The 27786-nt window shown below is 38.8% G+C and overlaps 1 protein-coding gene across 6 annotated transcripts in view; it reads right to left on the minus strand.

Moving 5' to 3' along the window:
• BCL11B (BCL11 transcription factor B) overlaps positions 1-26871 on the minus strand; it is a 165086-nt gene extending 138215 nt beyond the window's left edge. For 2 of the 6 annotated variants that reach the window (XM_026679396.2, XM_026679393.2), the window contains exons 1-3: positions 26726-26871; positions 24847-25319; positions 7842-8210 (exon numbers count right to left, since the gene is read on the minus strand). In XM_026679396.2, the coding sequence (XP_026535181.1) occupies positions 7842-8210; positions 24847-24904 (427 nt within the window). In that variant the 5' untranslated portion in view covers positions 24905-25319; positions 26726-26871. Of the gene's footprint in view, positions 1-7841; positions 8214-24846; positions 25760-26725 lie in introns of those variants that run through there. The other 4 variants (XM_026679392.2, XM_026679394.2, XM_087952145.1 and 1 more) reach the window with 3 other exon arrangements.
• Positions 26872-27786: the final 915 nt, after the last annotated feature.

Below are 27786 nucleotides of genomic sequence, written 5' to 3' on the forward strand. Positions count from 1 at the left end.
AATACAAGCATTAGTTAGGACAGCCAGAGTAGTTTTAATGTTGGCTTTCTGTAATTTTAGAGTATCTAAACACCATAGTGAATTAATAAACTGACTAACCAAATGTGCACAAAATTGTGGTCCAATATGCAAGACTTTCAGGTTTTGATATCCCGATTATGAGAACATTTCAAGTTCAACATTAAATATCCCCATTTGTCCTCTGCATTTCTTTAAAGTTTCTTCATTATTGAGTATATATTTTATTTATCTAGTTACATTGCTTAAGAGTTATTTCGAATTTTTTGTGCATCAAGGCAGTCTCATTTTTATCACTTTATATATGCTTTCAAACAAATGGAATAGGAACATTTTCCACGGCACAAAACATGAATAAAACTAAAAGTGGGAAAAACTGATCCCTAATAGAAAAACTGTCAAATACTAATGAGACCTAGGAAGGAAAACAGTGAATTTGAGATCATTCATTAGGATTACAGAAGGAATTATTAATATTGTCAAAAAATATCCGACTATAATACCACCAGAGAGGTTTTGGAACTAGCTACATGTGGGAAGAAAACCTGTTACCAAGGGGTGTGTCCTCAGTTTTTCAACTTGGTCTGCAGAGCTAGGAGACTAGAGACTACCCATCCTGGACTCTCCCTTCAGCTCAGTGGAGAAAACACCAGTTCGAACCAAGTGCACCTACAGAAACACGGTCACTTGATTCTGCCAGGATGCAGTTATGAAAGGAGCAGGTTAAAAAGCGTGAACATTCAAATGTGCTTGCAGGTGCTCTTTGAAATGTATTGTCCGTGAACTAATGTACAACACATTTTTGTCCTGTCTCCCAGAAAAAGAAAGGTAGAAACGTTTCAGCCAAACCCAGTGCTTAACTTCATCTGGTTACGCCACAGTTCAGAAAGGCGGTAGGGAGGGTGGAATGGCAATGGAAGCAACATTCATACATCACTCTGAGAAAAAGGAAGTCTAAGGACATGGCATGAGTTTGAAAAAAGTAACTACATCCCCTTTGAGGACAATTCTTAAGCTATTTCTGTTTTTTCCTCTTCCAAACTAAAGACTAAAGTTATCTCTGAACAACTTGCTCTTCTCATGAATTGACAGATTTATTTTCAAGAAATAAGCAAAACTTATCTACTTTTCCTTTACTGTTAATCTACACACAAAGAAATAATAAACAGAGCTTGTCTGTCTGAAATGCAATGGCTGCAGTCCTCAGAATTCAATTAAACTCAAATAATTAATGCTTCTGCCATATTCAATTACTTTTACACGTTTGAGGCTCTGATGTTTTCTCCCTTTATTCTTTTAATCTTTATTTCTCTTCTCTTATTTTTTTTAAAATTTGTTTAAAAGTGCTGGTGGAGCAGAAAAAAAATAAAATGTAAATAATGAACACAGTTTGCAGTTCAAATGTTATAGTCTCCTTTTAGCTGACATAGCATGTCAATTGTTATGTGCCTTTGATTAAAATAACATTTAAAATGCTTTGAACAAATATATCTCCTCCATTCTTCTATTATTTTACATATTTCTTAGTACAATAAAGAAGTTTTCATTCTTCCTGTCGTAGCACAGAAAAGCCTTAGAATATCTTTTGTCATAAAAAAAGTGAAAATATTATAGGCTGCTGATTACCAAAAAAAAGAGGAGGTAGAAAAGTGGGGAGGGGATACAGAGAGAGGGGGGGGAGAGAGCACTGCCTTAGAGATTAAGTTTCCCTTTTATGAAATCGTATTTAGTCTCTTTCTTTTTTTTTAACAAATCTAACAACAATGCTCTACAGACTCTCACTGGGAAATACCTTTAGTGTTAAATACAGATTCTGATTTTCTTGGCTAATACAGAAAGCCTTTCTATTGAAAAATAAATAAGGGGTTTGGTATATCCCACTAAAGCCTTTTCAGTGAATGACTTTTGTAGGGGTTTTTTTCATGGCTATCCTCCATGGCTGTAATATGAAGCTTTTATCCTACTATTGAAAACTATCCTGTGCTGTTTAAAAAAAGAAGAGAGAAAGAGAAAAAGAAAAAAGGGAGAAGGTGAGCAAAAATCTTTAACTAATATAACAGAACAATACTGAACTTGAGCTTTGACCCTAATTTTAATGCCATCTTTTACCAAAGGGTTTGAATCCTGGATAGAGAAAAATCAAATGAACCACATATTTTTATTTTATTTTCAGACTCAAAATCTTCCAATCACTGTCAAATTAATCTTAGCTTTAGCTTGGGGGGGTGTCAAGACCTACAGTTCTGCTCTTTTTTAAATGGTGTGCTTAATATCATTCTTACTCATTCTCCCTATACTTGAAGAGTAATGGGTTTTTTTTTTTAATTTGCAGACTTGCCATGCTGAAAGTGAAAGTATGCTGAGGGTAACCAAAATAAAAGGCAACTTCATAAAACTAGAGTTTTTATAAATGGAGAATGTGACTACCAAAATATAATTGCTAGCCAAAGGCCTGAAGAATATAGAAGAATGGAAGAGGAGGAGGAGGAGGAGGAGGAGGAGGAAGTAGTGCTGTGATTCATCGAGATATATATTGCAAGGATCAACGCAGATGAAGTCTGCATGTGGGCACATGTACCACACAGAGCTCATGGCCTCCAAGGACAACCATCTTATTTTTTCCCATGGAAATGAATGTCAAGTCTTCATGTTTATACAAGAAAGCAAAGGATTACCCAGGAGAGTCAGTATGTATGGTAGTTAAGCAGCTGGACAGGGACCAAGGAGATTCAAATTCAAATCCATACTTAACCAAGGAGCTCACTGGATAACTGCATACCTGTCAAGCTTGTTATTGAATGGATAAAAGGAGGAGTAATCACCATTTACAGTCTTGAGCCCCTACAGGACATAAATGCAGTACAAAAATAAATAAGGGAAATCATTGAAGCAAAGTTTAAATTTGGTTTTCATGTTCTCCTGCCTTTAAGAGCCAAATCAGCTCATATCTCTTCCTCTGAGTTTTCCTTCTTATAAGATATGAAAAGGGTGAAACTAGAATTTATATTAAGCACATCTTTGCATCATGCTTCTTAAAAGAATACAAATGACTGTTTTGGGGAGGAATCATAGCAGATTCTAGTGAGAAAAAGGAGACGTTTAATTATTTTCTTCCATACTATTTCTGATGAGACTCACTCTCTCAAAGCTAATATTTGTATTGGTCAAAGAGGAATTCCTCATCATCCAGACTGCAAGCTCAAAAGGATTACTTTTCACAACATCATGAAAGATAAACACTTCACTGTTTCCTATTTCTGAGATTCTGCATTACTATGATAACCTGTGTCTGTTCTTTCTGAATTTTAAAAAGCACTACGCAGAGTACACAAATAAAGTATGCATTTAACTGTCATTTAATGACCCAATTGTAACATTTGGGGAAGAGGCTGTGAATAGGTATCTGGACTTGGAAGTTGAAGGTGGTTAGGCCTGATCAGTAGGTTGGATGGAGACTTTCAGAGAATTTCAGGCCTATCCTAGGAAGACAAGACAATCTCAAACTATTGGTATATTCTTGCCAAGCAAATCCCACGGACATGTTCTTTAAATCCAGGAGGAGCAAGTTCAGCTCAAGGCTCTTTATGTCATTTTTGATGGACAAACTACAAAGGGATTCCACTGCATATTCAACAGGCATCTCTTATTTTAAAAGGTTGGGATATGGTCCAAAACTAAACTCAGCATATAAGGAAAAAATAACCTTTAAAGGTGCAAAGTGTAAATGTGCAGATATAAATAACTTAACATAATTTGAAAGTGAATTCCATAGCTGCCCTGTGATTGTGAAGCCTGAAAGTCAAGGACAAATTCATGCAACTCTTTTACCAATCATGTTATACAGATGATGCTTGTGTAAAGTTTTTTTTTTTTTTGGGGGGGGAGGGGGGTGCCTTTGAGTCAGTCTTGATTCTTGGTGATTATATGAACAAGTCTCTGCAGTTTTCTTGGCAATATTTTCAGAAGGGATTGCCATTTGCTCCCTACTGAGAAATGAATAGCCCCAAATCACCCTGTTGGTACCCATACTCAAGGCAAGAGTAAAACTCACATCTCTCTGCTTCTATTGTAATGCCTTGGTGTAGCTATTAAATATGTTGTACTGTTAACTGGAAGAGTATGAGTTCAGGTTCTGACTTAGGCATGAAGCCAATTAAGAGGCTTCATAGATTCTCTTTGTCAGGCCTAGGAAGAAAATAACAGCAAACTACACTCAAAAATGTTGCCAAGCAAGCTGCATGGAGTTTTTCATGTAATTCCCAAGACTCAAGCCTGACGCAAAGTGACAATTTTACACCTAAAAGTAGATTTAGGCTACCTTACACTCAGTGGTGAGATTCAATTTTTTTTACTACCGGTTCTGTGGGTGTGGCTTGGTGGGCGTGGCAGGGGAAGGATACTGTAAAATCTCCAATCAGAGGTGGTATTTGCCGGTTCTCTGAACTACTCAAAATTTCCGCTACCGGTTCTCCAGATCTGGTCAGAATCTGCTGAATACCACCTTTACTTAACACTGAAGTTGTCATATCTTCCAAATTTAATATAGAGATTCAGTGCCTTATGCTTTGGCATTAGGAAGTCTAACTTAAGAGTCACTACAGATAGTCCTTCACTTATAACAATTTATTTTGCGACCATTCAAAGGCACTAAAAAAATGACTTATTTTTCACAGTTGTTTTTCACACTTATAACCATTGCAGCATCTCTATGGTCATATGATGAAAATTCAGACACTTGGCCACTTGCATTTATTTATGACGGCTGCAGTGTTCTGGGGTCATCTGATCACCTTTTGTGACTTTCTGACAAGCAAAGCCAATGAAGAAGCCAGATTCACTTAACAATCGTGTTACTAACTTAACGACAGTGATTCATTTAACAACTGTGGAAAGAAAGGTTGTAAAACAGGGCAAAATTCACTTAATATCTGCCTTGCTAAGCAATGGAAATTTGGGGGTCAATTGTGGTATAAATTGAGGATTACCTGTGTAAGTGAAAATGTGGGATATATATTTTATAAGACAATATAGGAATCTTTTCTAGTAGATATCCGTGTTGGGTATTATGCATGGTTTCAGACAAGAGTCTTTTCTAGTCCTACCTCAAAACGCCAGGGAAATCTTCCTCCAAGGCCTAGGAATTATCCAGACAAAGCATGCTAAAGCCAAAACAATAGAAAAATGGGAGACTAGACATTTCTAAAAACAAAACAAATCTAACACAAAAGCCATTGTCTCTCTGCCAATCAGAGTCCAGGGTTTTCCAGAAGTTCCTGAGCTATAGACCTCTTATGCCTATAACTCCCAGCAACTTTAAATTGACTGGCAAGTTGTGAAGGTTCCTATCTTGCTAGAGACAATTCATTCAGCTGCAGCTGGTTCTGTTAAAATAAGATTAAATTGATTTCAGCTTGACTAGTGGCCAAGTACGTTTATGATAACTATCCAGGGCTTAAAAGGAAGAAAGAAAAAAAAGACAATTTCTCTCAGCAAGTCAGCCTCTTGCTCTTTAATATTATGGTCATCTGCTGAGTAAGTGCAAGCTACTCATTTTCTGAACACAGTCTCAGGAAGGCCTTTACATGCCCATGCTTACAAGAATGTCCCAAACACTGTAGAAATAAAACAATACTGTGTTCTTGTGACCTCAGACAAGTTCACATTCATTTTATTCTTAACTAGCAAAAAAATAATTTCAGAAACAAAGCATGCATAATTATTTATACAACCCTTTTTTGTTGTTGTTAAAAACGGTTGGGAAACCTAAACATCAGAAGCCGCAGACCTGTTCAAAGGCTATGAAGCCAATAAGATCAGTTCTAGGTAAGCCAGAAGCATCCAATTTCCTCATTTGTACTGCTGTGTCTGCAACGCAAAACTAAGAATGCGGTAGAGAACAGCAGATTTGTATGGGTAAAAACCTATAAAATCTTCACTTTAAAATCATAAGATCACCCCACCGGAACAATAGCCTAACTCAAACAACATGTGAACAACATGAAGGACATTTTATGGTGGATGAGAAAAAAAGTTACAAAAAATGGGATACAAATAAATACTCTAATTCAGTTTTAAGGACAAATTTACGATAGAAACCGAAGACTTAACTTTTGAGATTAAAGGAGACACAACTAGAAAAAAGTCATGGAAGTTTGTTTTACAGCATATATGAGAACTGCAGTGAGATTACTATACGCTCGAAGAGTGGAAAAGTTTGACACTATCCACAATAGACACTCGCCACTTCACCACAATAAGTGAAGATGATGTAACTTGCAGAGATGGCTAAACTGGCTTCCTTGGTTACAGAAAAGACAATATATGCACTTAAGGCTAACTGGAAACCCTTATAGACTTTTTGCTTGAAACAGAAAAACTGTACTTATGAGTTGTGATTTTAATGATTAGAAAAAATGAATAATAGAAGACAGTGAGCTTTTTTAATTATACGATTAGAGGTAACTTTGCAATCATGTTTTCTACAAAGGAAATTAGAAGCCTTCCTTTTCTTTCTTTCTACATTTATGTCTTTTTTTCTTTTCTTTCTCTTTTTCTTTCTTTGTTTTCTTTATTCTGGATTAGTTTGTGTTAATGTTTATGTTCTCTTTAAAACTTTTAATATATGTGGGGGAGGGCACACTCACATACATATGAACAACAGACAAACCAGGAAGAAAGGATTATGCAAATTAAACTTTTTTATAGTTGTAGCTCCTAACTATCCCTTTCTTCAGAAATATATTGCATTCCCATTGAGCAACTGCCCTGTTTTCCTGGTGTTCCATATAAGTTCTGGAAAGCATACACTAAATGCATCTCTATTAAACTATTTTAAAATTCAACAATGTCTTATCTTCTTATATAGTCCTGATATTCTTCTGCCTGGACACTATGTACTAATATTTACCACATAAATAGCTAAGCAGTATTAAATTATGGGGAGGCTGCCTTTTGTAAAATTTCAAACAGTGCTGAGCAATCTGAGATCAGGTATGGTCCCTCAACATCTTTTCTGCTATCAACAAGCCTCTCGTAAATCTTAACTCCCCCAAATCAGTGGCAATTTCCATCATGTTGAGGTAGGAAATACACAAAAACTCTGCCATATTTCCTAAAGTAAGCTCAACATGGTTATTTTTTAAAAAAAAAAACTCCAACCCATGAAAGAAAGAAAAAAAGACCCTCCCCACATATGTGATGTCTCCACCCCTTATTATGCATCATTGCTTTTCACTGCAATTCTCTCTACCCTTATGTGTACCCTTTGGCTACCATACTTTCAAAGCTAAAAATTAGACAACTATCATCATGATGACACCATTCTCATTGGAAAAGTTCAAATAAGTGTTCTAAAAAAATTAATTTCTATGATCTTTTTGTCTTGGGGGGGGGTGCAAAATGTAAAAGTAAGTACCTAGGCCTCAAGAGTCTGTGCCAATTCACAGCGCTGATAATTATCGGTAGAAAGTCTTAATGAATTATTGAATGCAAGCAAAGATGGGATAAGATGACTTAAGGGACAATATCTGACTTCTCAGGCTAGAGAATAACAGCCTGTTATATGGAACCTCTGACACAACACAGATTAAAAGTTATCACTCAAAACAAGCAGATCTTCAGAGGACATTCCACAATCCAAGGATCCAACTAAACCCTTTACAAACTGAGATCAACTGGGTTCTGAGGTTTAGAATCAAGAGGATCCTCAAAGTCTGTTATGGCCTTATGCACTGCTCACAGGCAATCTTACATTTTTCATTCTGTCAAGAAGCCTGTCTCTCATTTTTACCTCTGCAGATGAATGAACGTAAAACATGCTATACCTGCAATGTTCTCCTGCTTGGGGCAAATTCCTTTTGTAGGCGTGAGAACATGGTCTTCTTCGTCGGGTGTGACTTGGATCCCGATTTCCACTGGCTCTGACACTTTCCTGAGCTCGGAGCGTGATGGAGGGGGAGGACTGCTCTTATCCACGTTCTTTTCATAGCAGGCACCACCAGCGCCATGGCACTGTTTCTTCTTGTGCTCTATAAAAACCAAGATGTCTCCCAGGGGAAAGTTCATCTGACACTGTCCACAGGTTAATAGGTCAGGGTCTGTTCCACCCAACGCAATGCTGAGCCCAATCGGCTCTCCTAGTGTTAGGCTCTCGTCCTCATGGGTGATGATGGCAGTGTCCACGTGGTCAGCCTCTGCTTCGTTCGGAAACCCAAAAAAGGTGAGGGTCAGGGAGAAAGGGGAAAAGAAAAAAAAAGAAGGAAAAAATAATTGAGAGCAATTGGTTTAAATATTCATATAGTTGTATTCTTTTTTATCAATTTCCCACCCTGCTTGTCTCCATAAGTGATCTGAGTACATTTTGCAATCAAGTCTGTCTGCAAAACAAAATAAGCATATCTAATTAGGTTTTTCTGAATCAACCATCAAACTCCACAGTAATAGATTAGTAATAAGGGACAGTAGAGACCTGTTAATCACTTCCAGAACTAGAACTGGTAGGATGCATTGGACAGAACCAGAGATTTACATCAAGTTGTTACAGAATCCATGATTGAGGTAAACAATTCTAATCAAGCATATTTTTTCTTTATAAAGCAAGGAACAATACTGAACTATTTGACTATGGAAACCCACCATTAAAAGAATGACATTGAAAGTATTTTATATTACTGATTTTTCTGATACTTTTGAACAATTTATTGATCATATAGTGTTGCTTTTTCAAAAAAGAAGTAGTTGTAAAATTCAACTTGTTGTATTGTGATATTCTTGGAACTTTTACCATATTTCTAGCTTTTTATGGCTCACTCACTGACTCACCCTCCAAAACATTTTTTAATTGAGTCCATTCCGTGGCCACCATTCCAAGGACTGTTGGAAGCAATGAATATGCAATACATTGGACTTACAAATATAGTGAAGAGGCTGATTAACCTAACAAGGTAGCAGTAGCCATGTCAAATAACCATGAAAAGCTTTGGCAACAAGCAGGCACCTGTTCAAAATGAATTTGAATAGAAACGGTGCTCAGTGCATCACAGTGAAATGAATTATCTCACAGGATTTATTAAAAATATAGGGCGGAATCATGCTTACAGAAAGCAGAGGGGTTTTTGGGCACCACATGCATCTTATACAAGTGAGTTTGATCTGACTGCTGTTTTACTTCATCACCTTTTCAGGATGACCACAGGAGGAGGAGCTGTTTTGCCTCCAATTCCTGGCATAGTAAGCCTGTCTTTCCCAAGATGAAAGCCATTCCAGGGACAGGATTTTTCAATCACTATTGTACTGAGAAGGTGACAGCAATGATGCCTGAAGGAGATTTATACAAATTTGCCAAAACCAGTTTAGAGAACAAGTTTCTGTGGTTCCTGATGTCTGCAATCTCTGGGAAGGCAGCACAAGACAGTCACAAGTTTTTGGGCTTGTCTTGAGCAGGAAGACTGTCTCTTTCAACCCTACCCACAAAGCAAGCCTGAGGTCTACAAGCAGCAAAAAGTGACACGTCCATTTGCCTTAAGAGAAAAGGCAGGGAACTGATCCCACACCCAAAACACACTGATCGTGCTTTGTTCTGTCCCCTACATTTCTTAAATGCTCAGGTGGGGGAAAATGGTACCCCAACTTGCCAAGCCACACAATCAAGAATGAAAATGTACCCAATCCCACACCTGCAATCTCTGGCTGATTTTTTAATGCCCCATCTGAGAATGCACGCTGAGCTTATAGACTGGTTTGTGGATGTATCATGGCGTTTGTCCAGAATGAATGGGTCCCTAGATTCAGTCTCTCAAATGCCACCCATGAAAACAGGCTTTTACACAGTTAGGTTTCCTTAAAATGACTTTAATTTTCTCCAGAAAACCTTAACAGCTAAACCATGCTTCCAGGTTCAGAGAATCCTTTTATAAAGAACCAAAAGACAAACTGATGAAAATATCAAACATTTAAAAAAAACATTTCAGTTCAAATTTATTTGGTTAAAATATAATGCCATCCAACTTATTAGCTGAAAGAAAATGAAATTTGCTCAATTAACAGTTCTCAACTTCAGTCCATAAATATTATCTTAAAATATTGAAAATTAAATGGGAAAGAGTTGATTCCCAATTCAATTCACACCATGGTCTGCACTGATCAAATTTTATTTGTATAGATAGCCTTCAGAATGCTCAACATTTTGATAGTTATTTCTTTACTTGTTATTAACTATTGGATACCAACACTATTATGTGTGATATCCTCTCATTACTTAATATAACTAGAATTTTGGGACAATCTTGTGTTTGCAGAAGATAATAATGTACTTAATATAGCTAGTTCACGATATTAGTAGGGTGCAATAAACTTTTGTTTTGTTTTGCTTTGATTTCTAAAGCAGGCTAACTGCAAAACCACACGAAATATGAACCTCGATCAGGCACAATTCCCAATGGCTGGCAGGGTTTTGCTCTAACAAGAATTTTATCATTTGGCCTGATCAATGCACAGTGAATTAACGACATGTAAATAAAAGAGATGAGCCATTGAAGTTTTATCAAGAGAAGGGAATAGTGGAACTCCGCAGGGGAAAAAAATGAACACATGGAAATACTGGCATTGGTGATTTGTTTCCAAATTTCCTGGAGATCTAAAAGCAGCAGGACAATGTAAAACATTTGTCATACTTCTGAATTGCAATCCCTGAACCGAATGGGAAATTTGCCTAGGCAGTTTTTAAAACTGCTATTTATTTTTATTTGATTTTTTTTTCTAATAATAAAAGGGAAACTATCTAACCAGGAGGCTAATCCCCCCAGTTTTAATTAGATCAAAAGGCATCTAATTTCTGTTTCTGAAAAAATATTGCCAATTAGTATATGAATGTAGTAAAATGCAGTTTTGCCATTTTTACATAGGAGGTATGCATGTAAGAAAAATAACTGAATGCATCAGAACTTGGGCTTTGTTGGATTCATAGTACTTCAGATTAAGCCCACGCTAACTGCCTTCTCGTTACAATTAATGGAGGTGGATGAACAAGAAGTCAGCCTAAGGAATAGGAGACGCATGCATGAAAGCTTCTGAGTTTCCTGTACTTACTTGTAGCCAAATTAATCCACTAGGTAACTCAAACACTAGGCATAATGCATGGTGTGTGAAACCCATTAATTACTTTCCCTCCATCCTTTCCTCAAAGTTTACTTTAAAAGAGGCTGGTAGACAATGCAACGTAATTAATTTACCAATTTATTTTATGAAAGGACTCTTTTGCCATCGTGAAAATGTAATCATAACCCTAGTGCTGAGCGGGAAGTGAGTGGATTTCTGTGCGAACGGTTTGTCACAATGCAAAAGGTAATTATTTAGTGCTTCTGTTCCCTTTAATGATCTAACATTGAGCAATACTGTTTATATTGAAGAGAGCTTGCACCTTTAATTACCAATTACATATACATAATTTTAGAGCCAAAAGGGAAAGGAAAAACCGAGGGCTGTGAAAAGACTCCTTTAGACAACATATGCATCCTTTCTCAAAAAGAATTCCTATTAGGTGGGAGCACAGTGTCAAAATATTAAAACACGCACACACAAAGGAAGATAAGGTAAAAGGATCGGAAGAGCCAGAAATGAACCTAGGCACAAATAAGGAGCATAATGAATGGAAGTCGGAAAATAGATAAAATTCAAAAAATGTGTCTTGGCATTTCCTTAACATCCCTGCTTGCTAAAGTGAGACATGTGGCTGAAATTACAATAGGCTAATTGTGTATGCCTTTTAATATGGAATGGGAGGGGAGTTTTCAAGCTTCTTAACTTTATGATGTAGGAGATACTGTTCATTCATACAAAAATTTAAAAAAGAAAAGCAAACAAGAGGGGAGGAAGGAGTAGAAAAATTCAAAGTAACCAACCTTCCAGACCTCATATTGGTTGAAATTTCAAAACCTCCTTCAACTGCCCGTAGCTGATATTTTTATAAAAAAAGAAAAGTCTATTGGATTGAATATATTTTAAAGAAAAAAATCAATTTCCCCGGTTTGCAAGACAATTTAGAAATCAAACATTCTTAAAGTCATCAATTTTCCTGTTTTATTTGGCTATCTTGACATCCTGTGCTACGCAAGTCTCATTAGCATCTCATCACGATTAGTAAGTCTGTGTGTCCCCATTTATCTAAATCTTCTCCCCTTAACTCTCACCCAAGTAAATGGTGTGCACAGTACACACATACAGTAATTTTTCATTCTCTGGAGCTATCACATTTTAGAAAATCAGCTTTATATTTCCTCTTTGCGCAAAATTCCCTCTCAAATTATCGTTGCTATTTTCAAAGAAATCAATGGAAGTTATTTAAACAGTCATTTTAATTCTGTTTAAATTTAATAACCCAGGCAGAAAGCTATGCTGATAAGTGGAACAGTGCAGTCCTATACATATCTACATACAAGTAAGCTCTGCTGAAGTTAAGGAGGCTTATTCCCAGGGAACCAAGTATAGAATTGCAGTATTATTGCAGATTAAATTATCGGGAGCAGGTAAAAGTAATGAGTAATGTTGATAGATATACTCCAGAGTAAGTGGGGTCTTTCTTCAGTAATAATAGTTAAAAATTTAACTCACAGAATTGTATTCTACTTTGAAACAGAATTAAGAAAAGGTAACCAAAAATAGCAACAAAAGCCAAAAAAATACACAGCAATAATCATTACAGAACTAAAAAATCTGATTGTTAGTTATCAATATATTGGTGAAACAATAAAGGAAGCTTAAAAAGCAGCTTACTATCTAATGAAACCTAATATATAATAGCAAGCATATAATTTTATACATTGATGTACACACAGTATATATGCTTATGTACATTACCCAAATTAGTCAAGAAAAATATGAACATCTGTGATCAGAATTTGATGAGAACTTGAAGTTTTTCCATGCATAAAATAAATGAAAACATGGTGACATATTTTTTTTAAAACTGGCCATTTATTCATTTAAAAAAGCAAAAAGCAAATGCAGTACAGCTCTGTATGGGTTCATGTAGAAATAGAGAGATGTAAACCGGTTTTTCTTTCCAAATTACATGATCTCATCTAAAAGCAGTAAATTCAGACTGCGTCACCCAACTGAGCACTGAAGGGGCAATACCATAAGACACCCCTCCTAAAATAAACAGTTTTTAACTTCAATGGAACTTCCATAAAAAACAGCCAAAGGCAATAATCCAAGATGAGCATGTTATGCTCTAGTATGGTAATGCATGAGATCTTCTACAGTTTTAGACTATGTTTGCCTTAGCTCTTCCAGGCTACATTCATGAATTCAAAAATGACAATAAATATTAGGTTCTGACAAATCCATTAGCAAGAGAGAGCAAAATCACTCCTGATTTTTCTTCACACACACACATACACACACACTTGTAGACAAACACACAAAAGGCATTAAGACAGCTTTTTTTACCCAATATAATCATTCAAATCTTCAACCACATTGTTTGAACATATCCACCAAGGCACACATTCCAAACCTATTTTCTGTTACTAAATTCAATTGAACTTAAATTTAATTCTGTAAATTTGGAGACCCTATATAACCACACTTAGGATAATAATGTTCTATAATTAAGATATTTATTTTTTAAAAAAAAATCAAATAGTAGAATTATAACAATCGTGTAAAATATATTTAAAAATCAAACAGGCCAGATGTTATTAAATTAAAAGGACTTGTCTTCATTAAACCTGGGTAACACATCCTGTCAAAACTAACTGCTTATCGTTCCAAAGTGTGTGTTTTCTTCTAATACAATTGTAGCATCAAAAGGTTTTCATTCCATCTGACTGAAGCATACATAGTTAAGTGGCTTAATAGTTACTCCATTCTTAATCAGGGGTTTGCAAACCAGCTCCACTAACCCTTTTCTTTCAGTAATGTTAACGTATTTACAGTTGGGCAATTGAAGATACAATAAACTACACATTAATGCATGTCTTGCTTGCAGAAGGAGAAGAAATCAGTTTAGGAGCATTATAAAAAAGAGAGGTATTAGATATGAATCAGGAAACAATCAGACACAAATGCAAACTTTTTAGCTCCTATGCAGTTTGAATCAAGATGCCTGGGGGATTTTTTTCTTCTTTTTTTGATTTACAGCTGAATTAAATGCATCGGTACAGCCACTGAGTAAGTTAATAATGCTGCATACATAATGTGCATGCCACGCTGTTTACTGTTATGAGTAAAAATATTTGCTAAATTTATTTGCCTATTTTTTACGATCTCCAAACTTTTCATGAAAACAGCAAAAGGAAGGATGATGACTTTTTGGCGGAGGATGACTTCCTGTACCAATTGACACAAAACAAAACCAAGTCTGCCTCCATGCAGTCATCAGACAAGTCAGTTATCTCACAATGTAACTATGTGTTCCCATCAGTGTGGTCATGTTTTTATTCTTAAAATGTAATTTGCAAAGAGCTCTGTTTTGTTTCAAAATACTTTATTTTTTTTCTTGCAGAACTGTAAACTTTTTAAAGGAGAGGGGAAATAGTTGGACATCTAATACTCCTTTTTTCCTCTAAGCTTATCACCTATCATGGAGAAAAGAAAAATTCTTACTTTTTTATTGTAAAAAAGATGGAGCTGAATAATGCATTTTTAGGAATTCTTATAAGAATCCATTATTCTGCCCTTCTTTAAAAATTTTCCATGCTTGCCAATAAGGACACCAAGGTTCTGTGCAATATCACAACTTTCTCAGAGCCAGAAGCCAGTAGAAATGGGGCTGATACTATGTGCTGCTTAGGTGTTAAGCAGGTGCTGCAATCATCATAGGTACCGTAATGTTGGTTACGATGTAAATCTCTGCAGACCTAGATGAGCGGACTGTAGATTAACTATATCTGGCTGCGCTTTGTAATGATGTATTGATGAATCAAGCAGCATTTGCCAGCTGCACCACTCTACAGGGAAATCCTAATTTCAGAGGAATATCCAACAGGCTCCATATTTTTCCCTCCAAAGGAACTCTATGCACTCCCGCGTTTTCCCAGGCCCTGCACCAGAATTTAAGGATTTTGATAACATGGAAAAAAAAAAAGCTTTCTATCTGAAAACTATGACCAGACATCCACCAAGGAAATTGCTTTTGTCTTGAGATTCTGCTCATAAACCCTCTTTTAAATTGCTAATGGGTATATAGGAATATCACTATGCCTATACACCCATTAGAATTATAGTGGCACATTAAAAACCTGGATCACTCAGTGAAGATTCTGGAGATGCTAAAATAAATATCCACAATTCAGGGAAAACATTATCCACTATTTATTTGTAATTCTGTTTGCAGATTTGTCTCAATCTAAACTTTGTCATTGTAACAGCCTATACATCTTGTTTTCCCTTATGGAGAAAAAGTTATACTTTTTTCATATACCTGCATATTAGTTACCATATAAAATCAGCATAAAAGTAAAGAAGGGAAATGGCATTTCCTGAAGACCAATATGGTGAATAAAATAAAACTAATCTAATAGTGTAAAATGGCTCATCACAACCACAATTTGCAACTCAGCAAACTCAGAGTCCCGTAAATCTACTTGTAAGAGGTCTAAGAGTTTATTTCTGCTCAGAAGCAAGCACCACAAAGCAAGGTGAATTCCTACTAAATGAATAATTGTAACTGAGAAGCATTTTATGCAACGTTAATTAATTTAGACTACTACTATCCTTTCGATTCAGATATGTTTCAGATGTAGATATGGCCAGGCATATAGATGTAATTTGCCTATCTTTGTTGGCTGGCAGGCTTTACAACTATGTATGGTATATATAACGTGAACAGTTTCTATTCCACCTTCTTAAAAGTATTCCCAGCTGGCAGAGAGAATGAGAATACAAAACATCTGAAATCTACTTTTAAAAATGGTATGTACAAGTATAGTGCAGCTTTTGGGAAGATTTCCATAACCTGCTTGTCCTTCAGTCTTGACCACTGAAGGCAAGCAGTTCTTGTTCTATTTAGGACTCATACATGCACATATTTATACTGGGCTGCTTTGCAAAACTACTGGTCAAGCACTTAAATGTGAATGATTTCCAATCACTATGGAGGAACCCGCATTAACTAGAATTTTTTTAAGCAGAATTGCTTAAACTGCCTGAAATTGCTCATTTGGAATTAATAGATGCAAAAGACACTCAAACGGCTGTGGGTTTCTAAACCCTTCTCTAAACACTTTTGAAGAACTTGTTGGCTTAAGAGAACAAGTTAATCCTATCACAAGTTTGATATGGGATGGGAAGGATACAAAATAAAATTATTTAGCACAAGTTTAATTATTCCAGCAAAGTCTCATAGTGACCACTTAAAAACTTGCAAAGTGTTGGCTATAACTGTATAGATAGAACAATATGTTATAACAACTTCTGGAACACTTGGTGCTACCCTAATTTGCTTCTCTCAATTTCTTTCATGAGAAATGACTCTGCTTCTCTAATTTAAATAAAACCTACAGGAATATCTGTATATTTTGCTAAATGAACTAGTTATTCAAGATGCAGAAGGAAGAAAAAAGATTTATTGCAATTGAGAGGCTAAAATACATAGGTCCTTGTACAGACCATAAAAGCTGTAAATCTTCACAGATAAATCAGGGACTGAGATGATATTATTGTGATAAAAAGCTTCCTTTGTGCCTGTGTAAATAGATGTGTTTTAGTTAAAACCAAGTATATGAATGGGAAAGAGTCCATCCAGATAATTTTTGTACTACTGGCTGTAGTAGAACAGACTTTCTAGACTATAAATTTATAGCAATATATAGACAAGTGAGAAAAAGTGAGAAAATGTGATTTTTCTTGTGGATTGAAAACAGGAGGCATCTTTGTCAAATGTCCACCACAAAAGGTGGGGGTAGTTTCCAAGGGAATTGTAAATCATCATCATTATTTACACCCAATTCTATTGGTGTTATTTTTCAAGTTACGCAAAGGTTTTGGGTGTTCTGACATTCAACACATTTTGTTAGATTATTCTAGAAGCATTACAAGAAATGAAATAGAGCTGATGCTCTGTGTGCAATCACATACATTCCTACAATACATTCTTACTGTACATGAGTACACACAGTTCCCAACAAGCATTTAAGCACTCCCAAAAGAAACCAATCACTAGATCTTTCCAAGAATTTTTCTGCATTCAGAAAGTTTACAAATGGAACACTAAATATATTTATAGAAAATACTCAAGCCATTTCCTACGAATGTCATGCCATTAATAAAACTCCCAAATACTTATTTTGCCAGAAAATTATATTCCTGCATTATGCCTATCCTTCTGCTTATCCTTCTCCTGTCTATGCTGCAAGAGATGTATCTTCCTTTTATCTGTTTTCAATTCTATTTTTACATTTTTTTAAATCTATGTTTGTACAGAAGAACAAAAAAAAGTCAAAATTCCCAATATACAATTGAAACTTAGTTGACTGAAACAGTACTTTTCCAAAATAAAATGGAAGAACAGAACAAATGCAAATGCTTTTGAGAATGTACTACATGGACAGGGAATGTTAAAGGATTCTATAAAGAGCATTTTATAAAACTAATTAAGCAGAAACAAGAGAAGAGTATCATCCTAATAGCTGCTAAAAGATTTCCTTACATATCAGTAATGCCCAGTCTGTTTAACCACATCTCCCCTAGATCGTTATGCAGCTATATTCATAACAATATACCCACCTTGTGAACTATGCTAAATGCACTAGAGTCTTGCACAAGCCGAACAATGCTTTGCAGGATTATATAACCAAATAATTTTTCAACATAAAGACTCTGAAATAAATTGAAACTGCACAAATGCAAATATATGGTGTGCTACCTATTTAACTGTCTAGATTAGAACCGTTTTGGGGATGATCTCTCGGGCATCCTTAAATCACATAAGCCCAAATGAAGCCTTAAGATACAATCTGATGAAAACTTAGTTTTAAGGTCTCACCAATGTAGTGTGACCTTCTTCGTAAAAATGCATCTGTGTGATTTTTCTTAAATCAGATGTTCTTAATCTTATCCACTGCTTTTAACTTTAACTAAATTCACCAAACAGAACACATAAAAAGCGGGCAAGAATACTCAGAAACAAAATAAAAAGAACACGCTGGGCATAACGAGTATTTTCACAAGTGTGGAATATTATTGGTGATACTTTGATTACAAACTACTGTTTTCTTTCTTTTATTACTGTGAAAAGTTTTTGAAGTCCAAAAATTGAAGCAAGTTGTTAGGGACAAAATTTGAGGCTTTCTAGAGCCTACATGTATTCTGGATGTTAGGCAGGGAAGAGATCTTCTCATCACTTCATTTCCAAGTTAGTCCAATAAGCTGCCTGCTGTCTCTATGCTTCGAAGAAACTGGATGGGAACACTAAATGAAGTGGAGAAATGATCAGATAAATTGCAGGCCCTGTCTAGCTGAGAATGAAGGGTTCTCGTATACTAAATGACAGCTCTACTCTTTTGTCTGACCTAATTTATTTCTCTTTGAAAGTTCAAATAGAGCCCTCTGCACAGTCAATGGAGAATATCTACCCACAGATTGTGCCCTGACATGAGAGAAAAATTTGCAAAAGACTTAACAAAACCCAATCCTAACAAACTTCTACAAAATTTTCAATGCCTTTCTTCTGGCAAATCTGTATCCCTGGATTCTCGTTTTATAACTCATTATATGGCATACATTTCAGCAAAAAAGAATTCAAGAGATGTCAATCTCTATAAAGCTGGCCAGGGGAATCTGGGAAAATGCACAAGCACACAATTCTATACTTACGTGCTGTCAAAGTAACTTTTTATGCTGTTTATGATTATTTATACTGTTTATGATGAACCTTTACATCCATATTATTCTAACAAAGGTAAACCAATGAAAATAAGCTTGCATGGCTCCGTAACGTTCAGAGCCATCATAATTAAGGTGCTTCTAAAAGGTTTTGCCGCTATAAAACTACACAGAATATTTAAATACATTTGATAACTATGGTTTCTCTAAAAGTAACTTGAATAAAATGTATGTACCAGATGAATCTAACAGTATGCAGTTATCAATTATAAGTAACTATACCATGGGCTAATGCAGTCCTTGTAAGATCTGGTTTCCTTAAACATTCACCAACATTCACCTATCAATTTGTTTACTATTGTTCTAATGAACTGATAGACATGAACATCTGCTCAAAACTGAGTTGAAATCTGAGTTGATATACAATCCCCCTTTCCCACCACTAAACAAACTTACAGCTTTTAAAAGTTTTTAGTTTGGCCAGAGTATTTATGTTGCTCACAATGTGCATCTATATGATTTTACACAGAAAATGTATATATATTGGCATAAGTAATTGTTGCTCCGTTAGGCCAATCTCTTCTAAACAATTCAATTTCGCTGATCTTTTTTATTGTTTAAAAATAGTCCCATTCCATTTAATATCCTTTCAGGTTCAATATGTAATGTGTACAAAAGGAAAATTATTTGCTGTGCATAAATATATACGAGCATGTATGCTCAATCTATGAAGGACTTACTCCTTGCTTTTAGTTAATCAAGCAACCTGGAATTGAGAAAGTAATGACAAGCTACTAACAGTAAAATACACTTTTAAAAGCTAATTTTAATTAAAAAACATCCATCTTGCCAAAGTTGTTTAATCAGTCATAATTTGCTTAGAAAATAGATTTATCTAACTTGCAATCTCTCTCATCTTGTACTATACAGATCTCAGCATGAAAATCAATACCACAACTTTACACCTAAAACATTTTGTAGGCAAGGATGGAAACCCGACTCCCCTCTATTATTGCCTTGCCTTCTCAGATGCTGGAAAACAAAATCTCTATCAGACAGGCTATGAGCGCCCCCTAGCTGTCAAGGCAAGTTACTGATCATCACCAATGTGACTTCAACTGAAAAACTAAGAAAGTTTATTTTGGAGAGTATTTTGTAATAACAAACAAGAGTGTGCAGAGCAATCTCAACAGAAAACGGGAAAGAAAATCCTTGCTATGTGTTGAGTTAAACTAATGGAACAAGCTTCAAACCCACTTCATTCTGATAAGGAAAGCTGAATGTGCCAACTAGAGCTGATGACATGAAAAATTTGGCCTCCTTTACCTAGACCAAATTCATTTTTTGAACAGCCTTTGTTCAACTCACACTTCCATGTAACTAGAAAAGACACACAATAACCTGGCTTTCAATGAACCACTCTGCTTGTGCATGTGTATCTCCATACTTACTAAGATGCTTAAATAAGCCTAACAAATTAATCCCTGTATTTGCCTATCAACAAAAAGCAAAACTGTTCCTTATTCCTTGGTGTATTTATTTCTCCTAAACAAACTAAATCATTCAAAGGAAATCTAAAGATGGCAGACTGAATGCTAGGCAATGTCTAAAAATTAGTGAGAGAAAAGGGATATAGAGTTTTAAAGCCAAACTAGGTCTCATAAAATAATTTACAGTTTGCAATTTTGACTAAAATACATCCTTGTACAATTTATGAAGTACAATTCAAGGTAGAGGTGTGGATAATGGAGGAAGCAATAAAATTCAGCGTATAATACCTGCTGCACACACACATGCCACAGCCTCGTATTTTATACAGAAATTAAACCATTTCTACAAATTTATTTCTAACTAATTCCTGAGTTTAACCAATCTCTTAGCTTGGATGCCTGTTAGTTTCCTCAATTGCTTCTGGATGAGAGAAATCTTTTCAGTAAAAAAAACAACAGAAAACAAACTTTAAAATATTTTCTTTTTACTGAGACCATGGTGACATTTTTCAAATTAGCGTGGTCCAAAAAGGAAAACCAGCAAGCCACCTGTTGAGTAGAAGAATTCTAGAAATCTGGCAAATTTATTTTTGCAAAGCAAGGGTGTGATTCTATTATTAATCCTACACCACCACCCTGAAAAGACTGTCTTAGAGGAGACTCAGCTATATATTACAATGAGATTTATTTTGATGGTTGGTTTCTTTGATTGCATTCTAACTTATCAGCTCATTTTGAAGCTGTAGTGCTATTGCTCAAATCTTATTGTTTTAGCTATTAAACAAGAAATTCTGTTGTAAAAAAAAACTAATTAACATTATTATGTAGTACAGAAAAATCCTAAAACATTTCTGTCTGCATTTTCCTCATAATCCATTTTAATTTTCTAAATTAAATGCAACTCATTCTATTTTCCCACTAATCCTTCACTAGAAAACAAGCCAGTTTTTCCTCCATCAACTCATTAATCTATCACTGACAGATTAGGTGAGATACATTTATCAAGAAGGAATTTAGAGAAATCAGAGGTATTTATCTAAATAAATAAATTTAAAATACCATAACAATGGAGTCAAGAGTGCTGTCACTGAAAGATAGCAATAAAACCCTCCACTGACCTGAACTGCATCTGGATTGTTCCCTTAAGATTGAAAATCCTATACATACTTACTGGATACTAAGCAGCACTGAACTTAGCGGTGCTTACTTCTGAGTAATCATACAGGATCAGTCAGTAATTTTTTTTTCTCTCAGGCCATAAATATTTTCCTTTCTGCCTGCTCACCATTCAAGGTAAGAATCTTTATTTCAGCATCCAGAGACTTAAATCTAAAGCACTCCAATGAAAGGGGGAAGAGAGAGAAATCCCTGCCTAACAGAGGCATCCACCTTGAAAGGCAGTTGCCAAGCTGGTTGATCCTTCCTCTTTCAGTTACTTGCAGTTTTCAGAACACCTCATATTCACTGAGGAAAAAATACAGGTGGAGAGAGGGGAATTTTATATGAATTTGTTGTGTTTATTTGGTCCTTGTTTGTGCTTCCCGTCCAACTTCTTGGTGTTTTTTTTTCCTTTTTTTAGTCACACTACTCTTTAAAAATTTATTAATACCTTCCTGAAAATTGGTCCAACCAGATCTTGGTGAAACTCTCTCTCTCTCTCTCTCTCTCTCTCCCTTCCTCTCCTCTCTCTCTCAGTTCTGACAGTTGAAACAGAGTGAGATTTTCTTGGTATTTTTGTCTTTCTTCCCCATCTCTACTCACATACCCAAACATACACATCCGCTCCCTCCATTTGTGCCCATGACAGACGATTACCTCCCTGATTTTGCTTTCTACAGCCTAATTCAAGAAGCCCTATCTCAGGACCCTTTGTAAGGTCCTTCCATCTGAAAAGTCGAATGGCAGACCTGAGGAAGAAAGGAAGTACCTGAAGACTTTTCAGCACCACTGGAAACCTACGCCACAAATCTTTCCAGCAAACCTTGTTATCAACCTCAAAAGTAATGATGGTTGGTTCTCACAATAGAGAAAGTGAAATTCCCAAATCAAGTCAGATTTGAATTTCTTCCCAAAATGTGTGCACTGAGCCTGTTACTTCTCCTAGTACCAACATCTGTGATTGCTTTTATCTTTTTTTCTCTTCCCTCCCCCCCACACCACCACCACTTTCTTTACTATCAAAAATGAAAGTCCACCTGAGAGCCGTTCAGAAAGCAGAAGACTTCCTTGGAATAATTTGTAAAAACAAAAACAAACCAAAAGTCCTCCTCCTGTTTCCTTCCCTTTGGGGAATTTCACAAACTGGCTAGGGTTTTTCTTGGGGGGGGTAGTTTGCCCAAAAGGTGTGACAGGTTTTGCCTGAGTTTGGATTTAAAATCCACTTTAAAACCCAGCCATCCAGTCCCCCGCTCAAAACCAACTTAAACGCAGATACCAAGTGTTTCTTCCTCGGCGCTGCTGCAGCTGAGTAGTAAAAGTGGGGGGGAATGCAAAAATGGGGGGAGGGGGGAAGGAGGAAAAAAAATGAAGTAGCTGGGGGAGGGGAGAAGAAAAACAACATTCACGAGCCAAACGCCATCCCAGGTCGAGCGCCTTCGTTCTCCAATCAATATAATTCCGATGTATTCTCACAAATAACATTTTTATCAGCTGTAACAAAGGAAAGACCGAGAGCGACCGCTGTCACCAAATGCTACTGGCAGATGGCTGCTAGTCCTAGACTCTCGGGGGGAGGGGAGACGCAGGGCCGTGTGTGCATTTATGTTCATTTAAATTTGGAGAAATCTCGCATACATATTCTATTCTTTCCTGGCTGTTTCTCCTCCAACAGTCTCTTCAACTCAGCCCTCTCTCCGGATCTCGCCCAGACGCGCGCCTCCTTCCATTGCTTCGCCTAGCTCCCCGAGAGCAGCGGCGGCTCTCGCAGCAACCCGTCAAAGGAGTTGTTCCTATCAGGGTCTGCTTGCATTTCTCCCCGTTCTGATTTCGCTCCTTTTTCTCCTCTGCAATTTCCTCTTTCCCACCCCCATCCCACGTCCCGGAATACTAGTCCAGGTCTATCTCCTTCTTGGACAGTTACTTTATGTTGCACCTAAGCTGTGGTTTTTATTAAAATGCCAAGCGACAAAGCAGAAAAAAAGCAATGCTGCTTTGCAAATCCTCAAGGCACTTTTAACAGTGTTTGGTGTCTATTGCATTTCAAAGTATTCGGGACAGCAAAGAAAGATAAGGAGAAATGCAAAATAAAAGGCTGGTTGTTGCTGTATTTTTTTATTTAACAGTCCCGTAGGTTTTGCAACAAGAAGCTGAAACCGAGAGACACTGACCCCTTAGCTCCAGACCCCCCACGACTCCAGACAACCAAGTCCTGGATCCCCGCGCCCCCATTCTTGCCTCCGACGTGTGGATACCTCATTCTACACCCCTTGGCCATCCTCATCTGCTTACACTATTTTGGGCCACATAGGGATCTCAGCAGCACCTTGCTCTCTTGCAAGATTAGAAAGTGGCGCGCTTTTCACAGGACTTCTCTAGCTTGCTGCTGGCGCGCGCTGCGTTTTGCAAAATGGTGCTGCCATTACTTTGTGAGGTCCCACCAAAAAATTCCCACACTCCCCCCATACACACATACATCTGCCTCCCCTCCCCCGGTCTTCGCCTGGGCTCTCGCCACACGCCCATCGTATGCAAAACCACCCTACGCTTTGTGCCGGGCTTGCCGGACCTCGTAGAAGGAGAAGTCGATCCAAAGGCTCCGAGCCTGCCCGGCTCCCTGTCCATCGCCGCCATCCCTCCCCACCCCAAGTCCGGTCCTATCTCCCATTACCGAGCGGGGCTTCCCTAATGGGGGGGCGAAGCAGCCCCAATCACTGGATCTCCCCCCCACCTCGCCTGCCATGCTCCTCCTCCGCCTCCCCCTCTCCTAGCTCCCCACGCCGGCCTCGCCGCTTCATCCCCGGCCCAAACGTTCCCTCCATGTGGTTCTCATTACGGATCTCCCAGCCGCGCTCCAGCCACCTTCCCCTTCCCCGGCAGCCGCTGCCTTCCACTCGCGGCCAACTTTGGACCCGCCTCGCCTCTTCTTTCAAGCTCCTGTACTTTACCCCTCACTCCTTCCCCGCCATCCCCGGTTCGCTTCCCCTTCTCGGCCGGCTCTTTGGCCTTCTTCCTTCTTGCTCCCTCCCGACTGCCTACAAATTCCCCTCAAACTTTCTCTCTCACCTCGCTCGGCACCCGGCATACACACATCTTTCGCTTCGTTCTGCCCCCCCAAAGCAGACATACACGTCCCCCTTAGCCTGCCAGGCATCCCCGCCGCAGCCAGAATCTCCTTCCTTCTTCCCTAACTCTCCAAGCCCCTCACTTTCTTCCACCCACCGGCGCCCCTCAAATTCTCCCTGTCCAGTTTCGCGCAAGGCGCTCAAATAGCACCCGGGTTCGAGCCCCCCCAAAGCCCTTCGCTTCTCCCCACACACGTTCCGCTTTCCGAGTCGGTTCCTCGCGAGGCACAACTTACGCGTGATAATTTCCCTTTGTGATAAGTGCTGCGGGTTCCCCTGCTTGCGACGGGACATTGCCCTGGCATTTACACGGTCATCGCCCGGAGAGCTGGACTTAGGTAGGGGGGAGCGGAGGAGGGGGGGAGCAGTCGTCTTCCTCCTCCTCTTCTTCTATGCTCTTCTTGACGGATTTCTTCTTTTAAAAAGAAAATAAAGAACTCAAAAGAGAGCAGCACTTTCCCCCCTTGACGTTCTCAGGATGAGGTTCTTCGTCCAATTAAACAAACATCATAAATGAAGTGGGGAAGGCTTGGATTTTATTTTCATAAGACAACTGTCTTTTTGATTGTTTGGTTTTTGTTTTCCTTTTCCACAGCTTCCAGATCTTTTCTTGAACTTCACCAAGCGCTGACATTTATTTTTCCAGAGTGGTTAGAAGAAAAAGAAGGGGGGAAAAAGCAAAGTGGACTTCTTCCATCAGGAGGGTTTTCTTTTAAAAAAAAAAAAAGGAAAAAGAAATGAAAATTGAATTATATGCATACACGCTCGCACAAAAGTAGAAAAATTGGTATTTGCCCACACGCAGAGAAAAAATGCAACAAAAATACCCTTGCTGAGTTAATTAGAATTCTTTTTTGCTTTGCTTTTTTTAAAGGGATAGCCCAAACTGTGTCTCCTCTTTGCCAGTTCAAGTGCTACTGTTTGAGGTTGTTTTTTTTTTTTTTTTTTTTTTTTTTGCTTTGCTTTGCTCGCACCACTTTTACCAGTGCTTTTTCCCCCCCTCCCCTCGCTTGGCACAAGGTCTTGATAGGAAGGAAGCCCCCCAGTGCTTCTGGGTGAGTGCTGGCTATTACTAGGAGATATATTGCAATGTGAAGATGGCGGAGTCCTGGTTCCCTGGGAGCGCTCAATCTCTCTATGGCTGGGTCTGCCTCCGTACAATGGGATAAAATTCAAGTTCAAGTGCGGACGTGACGTTTAATCTGCACTAGAGACAAAAAAGACCTAGAGAGTAGGAGCACTGGGGGCGACTAGCGGTGGCTTTTTAACATTGTACCCTGCAAGAGAACAAGAAGGGGGGGGAACCACCCTCAAACACACTCCCAGCACACGCGCGGCTCCGATTGCTTAGCCAAGGTTGCCTTCCGCAGAGCCACAGCCAAAACGAGATTCAGGGGGGAAATAAAAAGGGGGAGTAATCCAGTAGACGGGAGGAAATGTCTTTTTTCTTCCCCAAACGTCCCCGCTCCAGTTATGAAAAACAAGCAGCAAAGGTCTCTCAGGTCTTAGGAAGAGGGAGGAGGTGACAAGGACCCGGGCCATCTTCGCCGCCGCCGGCCGCTGGCAGGAGGCCCAAATGGGACGGCCGTCTCCCGGGGGAAGCAGGGTGTAGGTAAAGGGGTTAGTCGAGCCAAGCAGGCTGGCTCCGGAAAAGCGAAGGGGAAGGAAAGAGTTGGAGGTGGCTACGATCAGCTCAACCCGGAGAAGCAGCCGGAATGAGGCTTGCAGCGAGCGCCCAAGGTCCGCGGAATCCATCCTGTCCTTGCTCGATCCACCTGCTCGGAGAGCTTCCAGGCGGCTGGATCTTGGCCTCAAAAGAGATTCATTCACTTCCCCCTTTTCAACTACACGCTGCCTCGCTCTCTTCCCTGCACGCAGACTGGCGGCGGCGGCAGCGGCGGCAGCAGCAGCAGCAGCGGCGGCAGAAGCGGCAATAGCAGCCCGACTCTGCTCAGAACACCTTCGCTGTGTATTTCCAACAGTTTTTACAATAACACAAATATCTGCGTGGGGAAAGAGATATTTCTCTCCCACCCCCTTCTCAATGTGAATCGCGATTGCGGAGGGAGACACGCACACGCACGCCCTACTCTCACTTTCTCCCAGGCGCCTCACCACTTTACGTGAAGAAGGATCCCTGTAGACTCCCGGGGCTCTGCTAGTCCAGACTGGAAGCGGCGTTGACCTAAGCAAGCAGGCTTGCAAGCCAGGTTAAAGCCAAAGGGAGACTCCCTCCTCCCGAACCCGACTCCTGGCGCTTCCACAGCCAGAGCTGGGTAGTTTCTTGGCAGCGGGACAGACGCGCCTTGCCATCGCCTTCAACTTCCTCGTCTCGCCTGCAGGCCTGGGATTCTACCTAACCTTTCAATGGAGACGGTCGCTCAGGCTAATGGGTGTCTTCCACAGCCCCCCTCCTTCATGGAAACATTCCAGCTTTGATCAAGGAGCCAGCATTCACCAGGTGTCTTCAAATAAAGCAGTTTTAAGAGTCCTGCTTTTCAGACGTTCGAAGTAAAGGTACCTGGTAGCAGTGCTACCTGGTCAAAATGACTGCTTCCTTTCCACGGCATGGGAGTGAACTTGGAGCTGGGGTGGGGAGGGTGATAGGGTACATGGCTCCTCCATTTTCCCGAGGGTGTCATATCTCCCTCTCAGCCGAGCCCCCATCCTGGGCTGGACTGCGGAGCCAGCTGATGTCACCAAACGCAGCCAAGCACAAACCCCAGAAGGTATATTCAGTAAGACCTATACATCCCAAGCTCCATTCTGGCACTATGTCCCCCAGTTTCCACGCTATAAAGCGTTAAAAGTGACCGAAACTCCACTTGTTACTGTTCGTATTTTCCCTTGAAATAGGAAGCGGGAGTTAAGGTACCTAATACTTGGCTGCAGCCCAGCCCGGCAATTATGCCCATGTTCTTGGGTCACTCCAGGCTCACCCGTTAGCCTGAATCATCATCTGAACAGAGAAGTCACTAAATAAATGTAATTGACTGCTTGATACAGCCTTTCAATTCGGATTAAACAAGAGTCGCCCCTTGAGCAAAATATATGGCGAACTCTTCCATAAGAGTTCCTGGGACTGTTACCCAGCGGCCTACTACTCAACAGAAAAGCCCCATTTGGGGATGGGGCGGAAGTGTCGCGAAGTGCACCCCGTGCAAAGGATCCCGCCA

This window comes from Notechis scutatus, chromosome 1 (genome assembly GCF_049901735.1).
Source record: "Notechis scutatus isolate UNSWTSFEM ecotype Mainland chromosome 1, rNotScu1.2, whole genome shotgun sequence".
NCBI classification, from domain to species: Eukaryota; Metazoa; Chordata; class Lepidosauria; order Squamata; family Elapidae; genus Notechis; species Notechis scutatus.